This window comes from Bos grunniens, chromosome 16 (assembly GCF_055505025.1).
Source record: "Bos grunniens cultivar Pamir isolate PY7600 chromosome 16, Bosgru_T2T1.0, whole genome shotgun sequence".
NCBI classification, from domain to species: domain Eukaryota; kingdom Metazoa; phylum Chordata; class Mammalia; order Artiodactyla; family Bovidae; genus Bos; species Bos grunniens.
In genome coordinates this window covers 68,709,627-68,726,849 of record NC_141180.1, presented here as the reverse complement: position 1 = coordinate 68,726,849, position 17,223 = coordinate 68,709,627, and the positions used below count along the sequence as shown (strand labels likewise).

The 17,223-nt window shown below is 42.8% G+C and overlaps 2 protein-coding genes across 10 annotated transcripts in view; one reads left to right on the top strand and one right to left on the bottom strand.

Annotated features, from left to right (window-relative positions):
- Positions 1-3,887: 3,887 nt before the first annotated feature.
- Positions 3,888-7,206, bottom strand: RGS2 (regulator of G protein signaling 2). 3 transcript variants are annotated; one of them, XM_086345340.1, is made up of 5 exons: positions 6,996-7,206; positions 5,933-6,034; positions 5,769-5,830; positions 5,034-5,200; positions 3,888-4,750 (listed from the first exon to the last, which is right to left on the bottom strand). In XM_086345340.1, exons 1-5 carry the CDS (start codon positions 6,998-7,000, stop codon positions 4,556-4,558), a joined length of 531 nt encoding a protein of 176 aa, XP_086201466.1. In that variant the 5' UTR covers positions 7,001-7,206; the 3' UTR covers positions 3,888-4,555. The 3 variants fall into 3 exon arrangements, with proteins under 3 accessions (XP_086201466.1, XP_086201464.1, XP_086201465.1); XM_086345338.1 differs by having other exon boundaries at positions 7,068-7,206; XM_086345339.1 differs by having other exon boundaries at positions 6,924-7,039.
- A 123-nt stretch (positions 7,207-7,329) lies between these two features.
- Positions 7,330-17,223, top strand: part of LOC147356961 (uncharacterized) — a 356,040-nt gene continuing 346,146 nt past the window's right edge. For all 7 annotated transcript variants that reach the window (XM_086345354.1, XM_086345349.1, XM_086345353.1 and 4 more), the window contains exons 1-2: positions 7,330-7,633; positions 14,291-14,470. In XM_086345354.1, coding sequence (XP_086201480.1) covers positions 14,422-14,470 — 49 coding nt within the window. In that variant the 5' untranslated portion in view covers positions 7,330-7,633; positions 14,291-14,421. The remainder of the gene's footprint in view (positions 7,634-14,290; positions 14,471-17,223) is intronic.

Here is a 17,223-nt window from a genome sequence, read left to right as displayed (position 1 = left end):
TTGGTACCTCTTGGAGGACAGGTAGCGTGTCTTACGATCCCCTGTATGGTTGAGATCAGAGCTCTGCATAGATGTATTGATAAAATTTGCTGTCAAGTGACACTGAATTATTTTGTGATAGTGTTCTGGCCTAGGCACATGGCATGTCTTACCTGGGCTATAACTGCAGTCTTTTAATTCATCCTCTTGACTCCAACTCATCCTTCATTTGCTGCGCAAGTTATTTTTGTATGCTTGAGATTGGTATGCATTATCTCAGAATAAAATCCTAATCTTTAGCATTCAAGGGTGTCTATCACCTGGTTCTGGGCCATGCTTCTAACACCCATCCCAGCCTTATCCTGCCAGATACTCTGGTGATGCTGAATCATGGGCCCCCAGTGGTAATCAGGCTTTCGATCAATGCTATTGCCTCAGGCTAGAATATACTGCATACTTCCGCTGGTGATTCCTCTTTCTTTTTTATTTTTAAGATGAAAAATTTTAATATACATACATCATTTACACATACATACATATATATGCGTACAAGTACATAATGTGATTACACTCACGTAATTTAAGGAAATTAACCTTTCATACTGTTTACAGAACATACATAATAGAAAAACTACAGTGTTCAACAGAGGAGAATTTAATTAATTATAACAAATGCATGCTATAGAACACTATGCAGTTGTTAAAAATGATGGGCCTGAATAGTAGTTACTCAAAGAGTCTGGGATATAGTTTTAGATTTTCAAAGCAGGCCACAGAAGATTTTGGGGGTGGTTATTGTTGCCTCAAGCAATTCCAGCTAGGTACAATGCCGAAATTTAGATAAACCTCATCTTTTTGCCATTGACAAAAACACTGCCTCCTCACTCTGCAGCTTCACACGGTGAGAATCACTGCAAGAAATGATCAAATATTGTGGTCAGACAAACAAGTCCTCTACCAAATACCTATTTCCTATGAAATTTTGGGTGATCACTTTAAATCACCTCAAAACATGTCTTGCCTCTCTGTGCTCACATGACAGATGATACGCAATTTTTTTTTTTTGGTGGGACTATATGAAATTACGTCTTGAAATGCTCCTGAACTTAAAGTATATGGAAAACAAAATGTTATCAAAATAAGTGGACTGTGGATCCTAAGTGTGTGAACACTGAGAAATGAGAACAATAAGTAATATTTATTTGTGGAAGTATGCGGTTTCTAATCTTAAATTTATTTCAGCTTGTTCTACACTAAATCACATTGGAAAATACCAACCGAATAAAGTCTGTACTTTTAGCAGCTCTGAAAAAGTCAGAACTCTTTCTTTTTGTTACTATAATCTGGCTTCTTCTACTAAAGGTCAAAAGTTATAGACAACATGCTTAGCAAGGGGTATTTATTTTTTGCCAAGAATATATATTTTCAGATGTTTGCAGAAATGAGGCTTTTAAAACCCATCCTTAGTTCCTTGTGCATTGGCTGATACTTTCTGTTCCACCAAAATTTAAGAGTTGTTAATATTCACTCATTTATTCATTCATTCATTTGACAATGATATACACACCTGGCATTGTGTGCCTGGCAAGGTGCTAGGTGTTGGGATTCAGCAGTGAGCAGAAAAAGACATGGAGACCTTGAATTGTGACATCCGCAATCCAGGGGGAAAAGAGAATTATTGTTGTACAAATAAATGAGAATTCTATTAAGCGTGCTAAATTAGAGAAGTTGGTGAGAAAGTCTAAAAGGGGATCTGACCCAGGTAAGGAGGTCAGGGAAGGTTTCCCTGAGAACATGACAACTGCACTGATCTGTAAATGATGTGCTTAGTCGCTCAGTCACGTCGACCCCATGGACTATAGCCACCAGGCTTCTCCAGGCAAGAATACTGGAGTGGGTTACCATGTCCTCCTCCAGGGGGGTCTTCCCAACCCAGGGATCGAACCCAGGTTTCCCGCACTGCAGGCAGATTCTTTACCATCTGAGCCACTAGGGAAACGCGAGAGGGGATCTGACCCAGGTAAGGAGGTCAGGGAAGGCTTCCCTGAGGAGGTGACAATTGCACTGATCTGTAAATGATGAGGAAGAGCTAAAATTGCATTCCACGCAGCAGGCCTATGATGGGCAGAGGCCCTGTGGGAGCAGTGGGCCTGGCAGCCATGGGGGAGTGGAAGTAGGTTGGTGAGGCTTGCAGAGAGAGCTGGGGGACTTGTGGTGGAGACAGGATGGAGTGGAAGATGGGGTCAAGCCCACGCAGGTGTTAGACCATTTTAGGGATGCCTTTGTCCTGATTGTTTGGGAAAACAGTCAAGGGTTTATAAACAGCGGGAGATAAGATCACGTTTCTGTGTTGAGAGGATCCCTAGCATTCATAGCAAGGAACACACTGGAGGAGGGAAAAAGTGAGGGCAGATGATTTGAGGCCAGTGCAGTTGCCTGAGCGGATGGTGGTTTCTGAAATCCGGTTGGCAACAGAAAGCAGGCTGGAGAGAGACTTGGAGTAAAACAGCACTTGGTGACAAACTGGATACATGGTATGACTCCTGGGTTTCTCCGCTGGCCAAGACATTTCCAAATTAGGGCTTGTGCAGACCTGACTTATTTATTCTCCAAAGACATCTCTCTTTCAGTGAGCCTCAGAATTTTTATTCTATCACTATTTACGGAGCACCTGTTATGCATCTGGTTGCTGGTGACACAGGAGTGGACCAGTTTGTCTCTTATGGATATAGTGCCTATTGCTTCTGGTAAGGCTGATGAAGGTGAAGATCAGTGCAAGCAAAATAAAAACAATAAACTATGGGAGGTCAATTTTTCTTCTGGGAAATCAGAATAAATGTATTTTTTAAAAAATGCTTTACACTTTCTAAAGCCTCTTACCTCCTCACAGGAACCAGTGGGACAGACAGGAAGGTGTGACCTGAGGAGCTAGTACAGATGGAGACTCCTAAGGTCACAGAGGTGTGAGAAATCAGTACATGGACTCAGTTTTTCCAAGATGAGGGTTTGCCCTCCTTTTCAAAATGAAGACCATCATCAAGGTTGAAAAGGCAGCCTGCCAGAGAACAGTACTCCTCTCTAAATAGTCTTATTTTGAAAAAATAAGACTCATGGCCTCTCAACCATGGAAAGAGCGAGCATACTTCTAAATGAAGTCCTAGCCACAAAAGCGCGTTTCCCGCCTTCATTATTAGCTGCAATAACATAGCCAGAGTCTTTACTGGCTAAATGAAGGCAGGTGAATCAGGGAAATTCTGACTTTGTACTGATTCATCATGGAAGTGAACAGTTTCACGTATGGATCCTGGAAGCTCTTGTATAGACCCTGTGGGGAGAACTTGGAAGCAAGGGAAATAAAAAGGCAGGCCTACTTTCGTCTTAGGTTGGATGGCATCACCGACTTGATGGACATGAGTCTGAGCAAGCTCTGGGAGATGGTGAAGCACAGGGAAGCCTGGCGTGCTGCAGTCCATGGGGTCGCAAAGAGTCAGACAACACTGAGTGACTGACAACAACTTTCGTCTTTATTTGGCATTATTTGAGTGCTTAGTTATGTGAAAAATTTTGGTGTTTTGTCTCTGTTACATCAGTTTACTTCTCATATTTAGCTGTTCTATACTCATGAAGGGATTTAAAGCAATGTTCTTATATTTTCAACAAGCTTGGTTTTTATAAGACTATAAGAAGTTTGATCCCAGGGTGATGGTGTGACCTCCTGTGACCTACCAAAGCAGTAGAGATGGGAGCAGCATCTTCCCAGCAGCTGTGATTTCTCAATTCTAAGGACAGTCAATTATGACAGAACAGGCCCATCAACTGGTATCTCTTCTCTCCTAGAGGAGATACTTGTTTCTGCCGAATTATGAAAAAACACCCCAACACACATCTGGACCAAATATTCAATAACATTATTTATCAAAATAAATTTATTAAAAGTATTCAAAGACCACTTCAAAGTTTAGCTGCCATCAGGACAGTTTTGGCACTCATAATGGACATTGTCATTTTCTACACAAAAGCACTCATTCTAGTACAAACACCAATTGACAGTTCAAACACAATCATTTCAGTTTTAGAGTTATGTGAGACAACAGTACTGATGATCTGTAGACATAGGAACTTCAGTACCCTTGCACATAGTAAACATATATTACCTAGAACTAAAGAAGCTACATCTAAACCACTATGTGGTAACAAGGACTGATTTAGGGAAAGATGTACAGCCAGCTAGCTGAGGCCACATAATCCCAGACCTATTGATTGTAAATGCTTCTGGACCAATAGTGTTACATTGTTATCTTTCAGTCTTAAGCTCCTGCTTCTCCAGCTTGAGACACACCACATTTAAACCACACTCTCTCTCTGTGCTCCATCAGTTAGGGAAGCTGCCCCAGTACCAGCTTTTCCTACGTGGCGACCGGCTTCCTGATTCACTACCCAGCTCTGAATCAATAGTTCTGAGTGATGTTTCCTGAACACCCAGGCTGAATTCAAGGTCAGTCTTTTCGGCAGGTGACAGCCTTTCCCCTTAGGAAAAAAATGAAAAGTCCTCCATTTCTGGGCTCCCGCTTTCATCTCATGTGGCATGGGGTTCTGTGGTGATCTGCGGCTTTTTACACAAGTCCTGGTAGAATTCTGACTCCAAGAAACGTGGATAAGAGTTGTTCTCCATCAAGCTGTACACCCTTTTCTGGGCAGTTGTGAAGCAGCCACTGGTAGCCTCCTGTATGTTTTGGGCAATCAGAGTTTTGGTTTGAAAGTCTATGTTGATCTGAAATAAAACAAAGTTTTATTCCATATTAAGAGTTAGAAATTGAAATATATGTAGTATTTGAAAACAAACAAACAAAAAAACACCCAAACTATAATGTGTGGCCAGTGTCGCCAGCTAAGTCAGTGAAGAAATGTAATTAACCTCACTAAGAGCCAGAAGTAGGGGAAAAACAGCCTACTCACCCACCCTCCTTTAATTTGAGGTCTCTTCAAATTCTTTTCCCTTTGGTGCTGAGGATGTTTAAAATATGCTGAAACAAAGAACTTTTTCCCCCCATTACCTCTTTTGGAGCTTCTTTTTCTATGAAGTCAGTATATATTTTCTTTGCTTTTGAGGACAGCTTTTGGGGTGACTTGGTTTTTTTGAAGTCTTCACAGGCCAGCCAGAATTCAATATTTTCTTCACAGAATTCAGATTTTAAAAAAGCCCTGAATGCAGCAAGACCATCTGGGGGAGGGAAGGAAGAAAGCATGCAGAAATTGCACTGAGTGTCCAAATAATCCCTTATGTGTTTTCCTAGAACTCCCACCTCCTGGCCCCATATTTTATTATTTGCCAGATGGAAGCAATTTTCTTGAGTTTACTCAAACCTGTAATCGTCAAAATTTAGCTCTTTAAAGACTAAGACGCCAGTCAGCAAAATGTGTAAGTTGGCACACTACTACAAAAATATAAACACTTAGCTTTGCTGTTAACACAACTGATAGGGGAGCCCTAAGTTCTTTGGGAATGAAGCCTCTTGAAAACATTGTTTGCAATGGAAAAGCTGACTTAACCTTAACAGACAGCAACTGCCATTACAATCTGGGGCTATTTCCCCCCACTCCCCACGTATTGTGAAAAAGCCGTGCATTTCCCTGGTTAATCACTGGGAAATAAAGGAGAAAAATAGGCCCCATGGTACAGGGATTGTAAAGTCAAACTCTCCTTGGGCAAGCTGCTCTTGCTGTGTGAACACAACCATACCATCCTCTCCTGATACTTGAAATGGATCAAATTCAAGAGGTTAACTTACATTTACTGGCTAGCAGCTCATCAAATGCTTCTGACCACAGCTGGGCTTCCTCAGGAGAAGGCCTGCAAAAGAAGGTCTGCACATCAGCTCCTGATAGCCAGAGGTTCCCTCTTCAGCTCAGCAGTGAGCTGCGCATATTGGCAAGTACAAGATTTTCAACTTACTTGATGAAGGTTTGCTGTTTGCTTTTCTTGCCAGTTTTGGGCTTCCCAGGAGAGGAGGAATTTTGCAAGAAGTAGCTCAAACGGCTCTTCCAATCTTTTAATCTACAGAAGAAAAAAAAAAGATACTCACTTAGCGGCAACACTTGAAACTGCCATTGCAGCTGAAGGCATTTTTACCAAATAAAGTCGCCCCCAGTAGCTACAGACAAGCCAAATAAGACAAAACAACTTCTCCAGTCAGTCTTACTCCTTTAATCCAGCACCTAAGTACTCAACACACCAGTTTCATCCACTCATCTGAACATAATTATTAGTTTTATAAGTAAGGATAGGACGGCCTACAATTATAGGGTATTTTAATGAATTTAGTTTGCATAGTTCAAAGGTAGATGCTATTTCTGGCCCACAAAAGGCAGCCAGTTTTTCTGCAACGGTTAATTACAATTCTGAGACATTTCACACTTGAGGAAGCCCACAGTGGACCTGCCCTGAGCCAGCCCATGCTCGTCTCCCTTCTACTCTCAGAGCAGGAGGCTCGGGACCACCCGAGAAGCTGTGCACAATGAGGTGTGCGTGCGCGAGACTGACCGCCCCCTCCCCCAACTCCAGCACTCATTTTAAGAAGGTGATGCAGAACAATTATTTGTTCCACACTCTTGAGTGGGTGAGACTTGCTGTTCAATTAAAAAAAATTAAAAGTATATTTAGAATCAGCAAAAATATCTCCATCCCAGCAGTCGTGTAAGCAGATCAGAATTTACAGTGCCTCTCACTGTAAAGGCCGGGGGCGCGTGGCCGCAGGATTCTCCGAAGTCATTTTCGATGCAGGGAGACAAAAAGCCAACCCGCATCTATCTCCGCCCCTGCATCAAGAATTTTCTGCAGTTTCTAAACTCTACCCGAGTCCTTCAATAAATACCTACACCACACAGGTTTAAACGTAACTTAACAAATTAACCTTTTACACACACACACACACACACACACACACATTTTTCTTTTTTTCCTGCAGAGATGCAGGCAGGCTACCCAGTTCCCATGCCAAAGCCCAGCGCGAGTGTACCGCATTTGCAGCCGCCCGGGACAACTGGGTCCGTAGGGGCGGCCAGTCAGGGAGGAAGAAAGCCGCACTCACAGGGTTCGCTTCATCTTCTCTCGCTTCTCCTCGTTCTTGGGGCCGGTGCCAGCGCCTTTGTCCATGGGTCCGCACTCGTGCTGGACAGCCAGGAACAGAGCACTTTGCATTATCTCCCTCCCGCTGGGAACGCTGTTCTGGGGGGGCCGGGCTGCCGGCACCCGTATTTATATAATAGGCGGCGGCGCGGAGGCGGGGTCTCACGGCGCCGGTCCCGCCCCCGGCGGGCGCCGATTGGCCGACGGCGGCCACGGGCCGCGCTGTCACTGGCGCCGCCGAAGGGTCTGGAAACCCGGGTCCCGCTGACGTCCGCTGCCTGGGCGTCGTGCGCAGTCGGGCCGGACGCCCGCTGGTGTGGGGGTCAGAGAAAATTCCCTTTTGAACGGTCGCAGGCGACCTTTGCCCAGTCGTGGCGGCCGGCCGTGGGGTCGCAGGGCCGTGGCGGGCAGGGAGCCAGGTTGGCTGCAGGCACGGCGGGGGCGCTCGCTCCCCGCCTTTTCCCTGTCTCGTTCCCTCCCCCGCGCTCCAGAGCTCCTGACCCCAAAGGGAGCCGTGATTCCCAGCAGGTAAAGGTTGTTTATTGGGAAGCTGAATACAGTAACCTTATTTTGAATTAGGTTTAAAAGGGGATGTGTTTCTGGAGCTCAAGTCCTCGCTCCGCGCCTCCTTTCTTGATCTGGGAACTGACCCTCACCTGTTCTTTGAGACGCCTTTTAATTTGGGGAAGGAAACAGAATTGGAGGAACAGTGACAGTCCCGGGGGGGCAGTGGTGTGATCTGCTCTGCAGCGTGCCCGAGCATCTTGGAGCCTTGCACATTGTGGGGGAATGCACATTGGTCAGGGAAGGAAGAGGAGAAAGTGCTTTAACTGGGCGTGCGGTTTTGATTACCAGCAGGCTCGTGGCTGGGTCGGTCCGTGGGGTTGCAGACTTATTTCTCAGGAGTCCTTGGCCGCCTCTCCTTCCAGAACAGAAAAAGAAATCACAGCTCTTCTTAACAGGGAAACACCACGAGCTCGCAGCTATCGTGCACCAGAATCATTTTAGTGTAAAAGAGCAAGCATGCAGGATTTCCTCCTGAGTCACTCTTAGTTGGCTTGGAATTTGCGAGAACACTTTAATTGGCAAAAAAGAGAGATGGGGGTGGAGGGAGGGAGGCGTTCACAGCTTCTTTGAAAAAGCTTAATGTCTTGATTCTTCAGAAATCATCTTGCTGTAGCAGGATTTAAGTGGTTTGATTGGTAAGGGTGAGTAGATAACTGCCACTCCAAAATGACTTGATTTCAGATACCATTATTAGAATTGTACAGTGGAATAGTAGGCAGATTAACGGCAAGGTTTTTGTTGTTCTGTCCCTAAGTCATTTCTGACTGCAGTCCCATGGGCTGCAACTTGCCAGGCTTCCCTGTTCTTTATATCCTGGTGTTTGCTCAAAGTCATGTCCATTGAGTCGGTGATGCCAGCTAATCATCTCATTCTCTGTCACCCTCTTCTCCTCCTGCGCTCAATCTTTCCCAGCATCAGAGTCTTTCCCAGTCAGTCTGCTCCTCGCATCAGCTGGCCAAAGTATTGGAGCTTCAGCTTCAGCATCAGTCCTTCCAATGAATATTGAGGGTTCATTTCCTTAAGGATTGACTGGTTTGATCGCTTTGCTGGGAGACTCTCAAGAGTCTTCTGCAGTGTAACAATTTGAAAGCAGCAATTCTTCGGTGCTCAGCCATTATGGTCTAACTCTCACATTCATACATGACTATTGGAAAAATCATAGCTTTGGCTATAGGGACCTTTGTCAGCAAAGCGATGTCTCTTTTTTTAATACAGGCAGCATGCATGTTCTTTACTTTGTATTAGAGCTGTTAAAAGAAAATTGGAACTAATTTACCATATTCTTATGATGAGCTGCCAGTAGTTGGAGCTCCAAGTTTGACTTGGGGAGTAAAACCTACAGTTATTATTAAAGAGAACAGTTGTGTACTCAGTAACGGAAAGGAAAAATCATTTAGATTTCAGTAATAAATATTTGAAAGCAAGTTTGTGAAATGTAAGAATATAATTTTTCTCAAGTATATGGTCTTGATCTCTAAAAGAACTTTACATGATATTTCCTACAACTATTTTCACCTTCTTATGTTTAAGTACTTATTTGTTAAATATGTGTAATATGTAAACATTTGCTTTTCTTGCTAGTATAAACCTCAATATATTTTTCACTTAGAATTTTAGATGGTAGAATTCACTCATAGTGGAAAATTCAGGAGTTCTGACTAAGAGGCAGCAAGGAGAGCCAGTCTTGTGTCAGGATACCTAGGTAGAGTCTTGGCTTTACCAGTAAATACTAAGTAACTATTGGGACAGTCCCATCCCACCTCCCAAGCACCAGTATCTCATCTCTAGTAAGAGTAATGTGTTTTTCTCATCAACCTCATTGGATATTATGTGAATCTCTCATGAAAGGCCTTTATAAATTTTAAAGTACTATACAAATGTTTGTCTTTCTTAATTTGCATATGTGGGGAAAAGGAAATATCTGAAGCATAGTTATTCCAGGTAGAAAAATCATTAAAAGATTAATTCAGAGTTAACTTATAAATGTTAAGCACTGTTAAAATTAAAGATAATGTCACAGCTTTGTAGACTATCGGACTCATGATAGATAATGTTCTCTGGGTAAAAAACCAAATAAAAAAATTAAGTAAACTGGTATTTGAACTTTTCAGAGATCCTCGTCAGAAAAGTTCACGACCATAAATGTATATGTATCCATGTAAGTAACTGCTTGAAATATAGACCATTCTAGATGTTTCTTGTAAGTGTTTAATGTAGCTATTTGCTTTTTTTGCAAACCATTTCCGATTGACAGCTGGTATTAAGGTAGGCAGACCAGTACATTTAAAATGAAAGCTACAGTCTTTAATGACTTCCCTTTGTTTTTTTGGTTGCAGCTGGCTTTTAGGTAAATGGAATTGCTTACTATTAAGATGACACATATTTTCCATTCTGTGGTGGAAGAAGAAACACTGCAATAGGATGTAAATACTGCACAGCAAAACCGCAGCTAGAGAGTGACCTGATGAGCTGGACATACCTTTTCCTGTCAGCTCTACCGTGCCCTCTACTGGAGAGGCTGTCTGCTGAGCACATTGGTGGTGGAAGCTTGCAGGGTGGTTCTGGAACTTCTGTAGCCAAAAAAATTTAAGTTACTGAGGAGGGCAAACAAAAAAGACTAGTTTCTAGTAACACGAAAGGGAGCATAATGAAAAGCAAAAGTGTCCTCTGCCACATACACTCTTCTCTTCCAACTGTATGCCATTATTAATAAAAACTATTATTATTATCTAAAAATATTTATACATGATAACTTTCATACTTAAGCTTTAGAAATTTAGGAAGCAAGATATATACTTTAAAAGACACCAGAGAATCATTCTGTGTATTCCTGTGCTTTACTTTTTTTGGTCAGTAAGATATCTCAGTTTCTAAATTTGTAAAAGTTGCAAACCTGTTGTATATGTCATGAATTTTTAAATTGGTGAGAAGTTTAAAAAAAGGGGAAAAAATTAGGAAATTAAGCACTATTTGGCAAAGGGTATGATGAGTAATTGGAAACTTTTAGTATCATAATTGTTGAGGTATTTGAGGAAGTGTGACACCTGTCTTGACATTTCTGTCTTTGTCCTCCCCCACCTTTTGGGTATTATTTAACCTTAATTGGTGAAATATTCTTTAAACAGACTGAACATATGACCCCACAATGAATGAACTTATGACCCAACAGGATTCTGTACTCTACTCTTCATTCCTAATATCTGACATTTAAAAAACTCATAATTGCTCTCTTTCTTAGAATGTAATTTGCATACCCAGGAGCTGAAAAGAGAGAAAGTCAGTGTTTTTGTCTGGGATGAATCAAGAGTTTCAACCAAATACTTGACATGTATTATAGAGGAGTTAATGATTTTACTTAGTCCTTGCATTGATAATCCCAACAAGAGCATTTCCATAGCTCTGCCTTGAATTCACGCATAGTATGAGGTCTGTCATACTCCAAATGCAGGCACGGCCTACTTAAATTTAATAATTCTCCCTTACCCAATCCAAAGCATTGGATTCTCTTTGGAAATCAACAACAGGAGCATCACATTTTTTTCTTCCCAAATAAAAAATCCTAAATGTATCAATGTATTGAAATATGTCTGGTAGGTTCCTGTAGTTAAAGGACACTGAGTGTGAAGTCTAGGTTTGGGGATTATTTCCAGTATCTGCCTGTTGCTGCTCTGTTCCAGTGACCCAGGACTACACACAATCTCAGGGGAGAGTAGTCAATTAGAAGTAAGTCACATAGATGGCATTTTGTCCCTCAGGCTAGAAATTTCTTTGCTGACACTTGTTCTCCTGGGATTTTAATTTCTGTGCACAGAATTCTGTCAAATCATTAAAATGCCAAGTGTCTATTGATTACTGTTTTGAAATCCTGAGATAGTGGCATCATAATATACAAGATTTCAAAGTTCTGTATGCTATTAGTCACAGAGAATCTTTTTTTTTTTAAGTTTGAAGAAAGACTGCTTTTCATCTAATAAATGAGGAATCCATTTGCATTGGTATTTCCAGTTGACTAACTGTTCCTATGAAGAGAGTATTACTCCATTTCAGACACTGATTTTTAAAGATCTTTGATTCATGGACTACTTCACAAAACCCTAAAACTTTGTGAATTTTCTCTCCCAAACATGTTTTTTTTTTTAACAAAGAAAAAATTCCAAAATCTTAACCAAATTAATTGGTAAAATAATAGCACTTTCAAGGTATCCCCGTGGGCCTGATCCAACTGCCATGTTATGAATATTTGAGTCCTGAATGCTGAGCTAGCATCCTTAGCTTGCAAAGACAAAATAATTTTGTCTTTATTTTCATAAATTATCCTTAGGAGAGCGGGACAGTTGGAGGGTTTGTCCTTAATTGGGATACTCGCTTTTAGTTCCTAGTTCCTGGCATTATTTTAGCTGGGACCCCAGAGAAATTGCTTAGGCTTCTTGTGCCTAGGCTTCAAATCTTCAAGGTGGAAGTAATTATATAAGCTTTCCTTTGTGAGGAACTGAAAAAAAAAATTGGGGGGAATGCCCTGAGTGTCTGGTTGATAATAATGCACAGGCCTGGTGTTCAGCAAAACTTTACTGCAGGACTGCTTTCTTCCATGTGAGTTTTTTGCTTTTTGTTGTTGCTTTCCTAGCGCCCATTATTTACTGCTGCTGCCCCTAAGGTGGCGGGTCTTCCAACCGTGTGTGTGTGTGTGTGTGTGTGTGTGTGTGAGTTGCTCAGTCATGTCCAACTCTTTGCAATGCCATGAACTGTAGCCTGCCAGACTTCTCTGTCCATGGAATTCTCCAGGCAAGAATACTGGAGCGGATTGCCATTCCCCTCTTCAGACATCTTCCCAACCCAGGGATCGAACCCTGGTCTCCATCCAGGTAGAAAGGTTGAATCAGAAGGCCCTGAGTGTCTCTGCCAGTCCAAGGAACACCAGGACAAGCTCTGTCTTGCTTCTGCGGAGGATGCACCATATTAAGGATGAGGGTGGCCAGTGGAGGGTTCTTCTGTCCGTGGTGCTGACCTGGGGAGGCTGCATCTGCTCTCCGCCAGGTGCTGGCCCCTGGCCTCTGGGCCGTCACTACCAGATACTGCCGCTTTCTGAGGGAGGGGGGGTCTGTTCATCCACTGGGTGCCCTGGTAGCCCCTTTTACTCTTCCAGATGCCCCATCGGGAATATCAGGGACGTAAGGTTACTTTTAGAAATGTTTTAAGTTTTTCCTGAAAAAAAAATGGTTTGAAAATGTCTAGCTCTTCCACGTGCTAACATTTCTATATATTGATATTTTGAAAGAATTCTCCACTGTCTTCACAGGGTGAAATCTCCCTGCATTAGATGTTTGGTGAAAATTCATTTCTTTTTCTCAGTGCAGTATAGGAAGTATGTTAAGTTGTCTCTAGTGGTTCTACCTGTTCCTTTCTAAGTACATTCCTTACCCCCCATACCCCCCCCCTCCCCGCCCCCCCCCCCCCACCACACACCTGCCCTCCTTTTCTGATCATTGTGAGGCTTTCTTCTTTGGAGACTTAATAGACTTGCAGTGCTTCAGTTATTTTCTTCTTTCAGTTAATGCAGTGTGCATTTAGTTTCATAATCTTTAATAAGAGTTTTTAAATGAATTTTAAAATAAACCCAGCATAAGTGAACATAGTCCCCTGGCTTCCCCAAGCCTAGATCAGTTGTATTTAACCAAGCAGAGTGAGTCAGTTTCATCAAAACTGCTTTGAGTTCATCTTATTGGAAGTTTTATTTTCCCATGTGTGTCTGTACCTGGTTTCAAGGCTCCACATCCACGTTGCCTTCTTCATGAGCTGCAGACTGATCTCTCATCTTGAGTAATAATCTGCCTTTCGTAATCATTTAGAACTTGTTCCAGATGCAGTAGAGTTTTCTCTTTTTTAAAACTTTTTTTGCTGATAAATAAATTGGCTCACTTTTCCTCTCTGTTCTTTAGCTTCTTGTGAAATCAGTTTATACTTACCCAAAGATGGGAGTTTTCGTCTGAAGCATCTTTCTAGTGCTGTCTGAAGTTGTTCTTTGCTTTTCTGGTGTACTTTAATGGCTGTTTGCTTGTAGTTACTTAAATTGGATGGGTTTCAGTGAATCTTTCAAAGGCTTAATATTTCTTGTAATGTCCTCTTGTTCCAAACATTTAGATTTCTCTTTGCTAAGTCCTTTTGTAAAGGCCTATATTTTAATTCCAAGCAAGGAATTGAAGATTTCCAGCTCTTTGTTCTCCAGTATTCTCCAGGCAGGAATACTGAGTGGGTTGCCATTCCCTTCTCTAGGGTATCTTCCTGACCCTGGGATTGAATCTGGGTCTCCCACATTGCAGGCAGATTCTTTACCATCTGAGCCCCCAGGGAAGTGGGTCTTTATTTATGGCTTCCAGTTTTACTGTTTAGTAGTTTCCTCTTGAGTCTGGCTTCTATTAAAGTTGATTAAGATCCTGTAAAAATTAGGTTGAACTTGCCACATTTTTTATGTCTTTCCTCCAGAAGGGCAGAAACTTCAATAGCTAGCTCTCTGTCTTGTGTGAAGAAGACTTTTAATTATTAGAAATCTGACTATGACTGTGAATAACACCGTCTCCCACAGTAATCCATGGGCTCTGGCTCTGTTTTAATGTTCTTTAGGAGAGTGACCACTGGCTGGTACAGCATATACAGAACCAGGGCCACACAGAGCAGCATGGTCATGAGCAGGCCCCCAAGGACCGCCTCAGCTGTTCTGAACCAATGCAGGTTGCCAGGACGCAGATGGCTTCATGGACCAAACAACACTAGTGAGCATCTTCATGAACCAGCCCATGCCTGGTAAGTAGGGTAGACCTCAGTGCAGGTGGCAGAGGGGCACAAATATAATAAATTATAGGCTAATGCTCCTTTTCCTCTTGATTGGTTTTTCATTCTGTGTTCCTGGAGGTCTTATTTTACTCATACATGTCACAGAAACCTTCCTGTTCTCAGAGCCTCTCTGTGTCTGGATAGCCTTGAATGTATGTGGGAGAGGATGGGGGACAGATTATGGAGGATACTGCAAAGGCTTAAGCTTTACCAATTTCACCTTTGAAAAATAAGAAATAAATCATTGGAATTTAAAAAAGTGTTCAGCCCTCAAAAATGTGCAATCCAAGTATGAGCAAAGAAAACGTTATTTTTTCAAGCTCTTCTTGCATGTGGCAAAATGTGTGTGATACAGAAGCCCTTCAGGGTGCTTCTGTTCAGAATCGTCTCTGGAGCTGTTGGATGTTGGCTGCAGCTTTTCCTCACAGGGGCTGGCCCTTAGGCAGTGGGGCACCCAAGTTTGTCTGGCTCACTTAACAGCTTAGTCTTCTTGACAATGAGTCTGCAAGATGGTGGGGAGTTAGCTGGCTCTGGCTGGGGATCTCAGCTGACTGGGCTGGAGATGCATCAGTCTGGGCTCGGTGAAGCTGGGTGGCTCTGCAGGTCTTGGCTGTGTTTCTCACGAGTCTTGAGCTCAGGTAGGAGGGCAACAGATAAAGGTTTATGCAGCTCAGTGCTTGGCTCTGCCCATTGAATCTCTCGTCTTTGTCTTGTAATCTGCAGTAAAGCCTGGTCTTTCCTTCCCATGGTAATGGCAGAGCACGAGACAGCCATTGGAGAGCTGTTATCCAATTTGCATTTTAAAAAACTCACCCTGATTATGAGATGTCCACATCTCATTTTTCTCTTGAAGTCATTATCCCGAGGGAGACTGTAGGTCTTCTGGATTGGGATGTGGAGTAGGAGTCTGCTGCTTCTCTTGGCATGGCTTGGTTCACAGGTCACTGTGAAGTTGGGACACATGAGCTGGCAGAGATGAACGCTTTCTGCAGTGGACAGCAATACAGAGATGGCTAAACGGGCATTCCTAAAGCCCTGTACTCTGCCGACCAGGTGAGGAGAGACCCCTCACAGCACACACTGAGGGAAATAACAACAGCTCGGGAGTCCAGGACACTGCTTCAGCAGGACCCCGTGCTGAGTAACTGCAGGATTCCTGGACAGTGTCTCCATATTTGCAGGTCCCCATAGCCCTCTCTGAAGAACATGAAACATATCAATAAAATCCATATTCTGAATCTGGTGGGGCTCATGCTCGTGTGAAAAGTTCATCTTTGGCAGGACTCAGACAGTTTTTTCCCAGTAGCGCTCACTTTTTAACATCTGTTGTAGAGTCTTTTGAAAGAATAAATCAGCGTGAACAACATGAATGTCAGGGTGCAAGGACCAATGCTCTGAGTCATTCCTCTGCTGTCTCTCCGAAAGGTGATAAACTTCTAATTCCTGTTCTGAAGCAGCTGCCTGCAAGTTGGAGCTGGAGAATTTCAGTCAACTTGACATTTTGTTCCTTATCTTTCTACCTCTGTGAGATCCTGGCTGTCTGCCCCTTGGGGAACATCATGATCCCTTGGACTGGTGGATGACTGGAGCAAACCTGAGGGGCTTCTAGAAGAAGCTGTCTCTGCTTTCTGAAGCTAACGCCATGGAGGAGTATCTCCCTTCCTTTTAAATATTAAATATTTAAGGTTTGCCATATATAAATAGACTTTATTAACAGACTGCCTTTTGATATTGAAGATTAAAGTGCTTATGAAGTTTGTGGAAGTGTGTGAGTTCACTGGGGACGGTGGAGAAGAGGGTAGGTGGCGGTGGCTATCAGGTGTTAGAAAGCTTAGCAAACATACAAGTTTAAGGTGGTCAGGAGAACTTTCTTTATGGGTCTCCCAGATCTAAGCCAGGGAACTTTCATCAGTTCAGTTCAGTCACTCAGTTGTGTCCGCCTCTTTGCGACCCCATGGACTACAGCACACCAGGCCTCCCTGTCCATCATCAACTCCCAGAACTTACTCAAATTCATGTCCATCACGTTGGTGGTGCCATCCAACCACCTCATCCTCTGTCGTCCCCTTCTCCTCCTGCCTTCAATCTTGCATCAGGGTCTTTTCCAATGAGTCAGTTCTTCACATCAGGTGAACAAAGTACTGGAGTTTCAGCTTCAGCATCAGTCTTTCCAGTGAATATTCAGGGCTGATTTTCTTTAGGATTGACTGGTTTGATCTCCTTGCAGTCCAAGGGACTCTCAAGAGTCTTCTCCAACACCGCAGTTCAAAAGCATCAATTCTTCAGCACTCAGCTTTCTTTATAGTCCAACTCTCACATCCATACGTGACTACTGGAAAAACCATAGCTTTGACCAGACTGTCCTTTGTTGGTAAAGTAATGTCTCTGCTTTTTTAGGGATATCAAGCGGACCTCTGTTTGGGAAGAGGTTCTTTCAGCCTCCTTTACAGTGTCTGCTCGTTTTTTCCTTGGATGCTGACGTCCCTTAAATGTCTTCTGGTTTTGCTCTGCACGTTCACACTACGTTCACTTCCATATACTCAGCTGTGGTCTGTGTGCTGATGCCTCTCCGTGCTCATCTCTCTTCTTGTCTCAGACTCTTACAGCTAATTGTCCATTAGGTTGATTCACTTAGATGACTCATAGTTCCAGTGAGCTTGTTAAAAACAGTGTTTCCCATCTATGCACTTAAACCTGTTTCTTTGCCTTAGTTCTGTATCTCA

Excerpts from the sequence above, each read along its gene's own strand:
- RGS2 (XM_086345338.1), bottom strand. The coding sequence starts at position 7,177 with ATGCAAAGTGCTCTGTTCCTGGCTGTCCAGCACGAGTGCGGACCCATG. Across the intron at positions 6,035-7,067 it reads GAGAAGATGAAGCGAACCCT|ATTAAAAGATTGGAAGAGCC; the intron begins GTGAGTGCGGCT and ends TTTCTTCTGTAG. Across the intron at positions 5,201-5,768 it reads TGAGCTGCTAGCCAGTAAAT|ATGGTCTTGCTGCATTCAGG; the intron begins GTAAGTTAACCT and ends TCCCTCCCCCAG.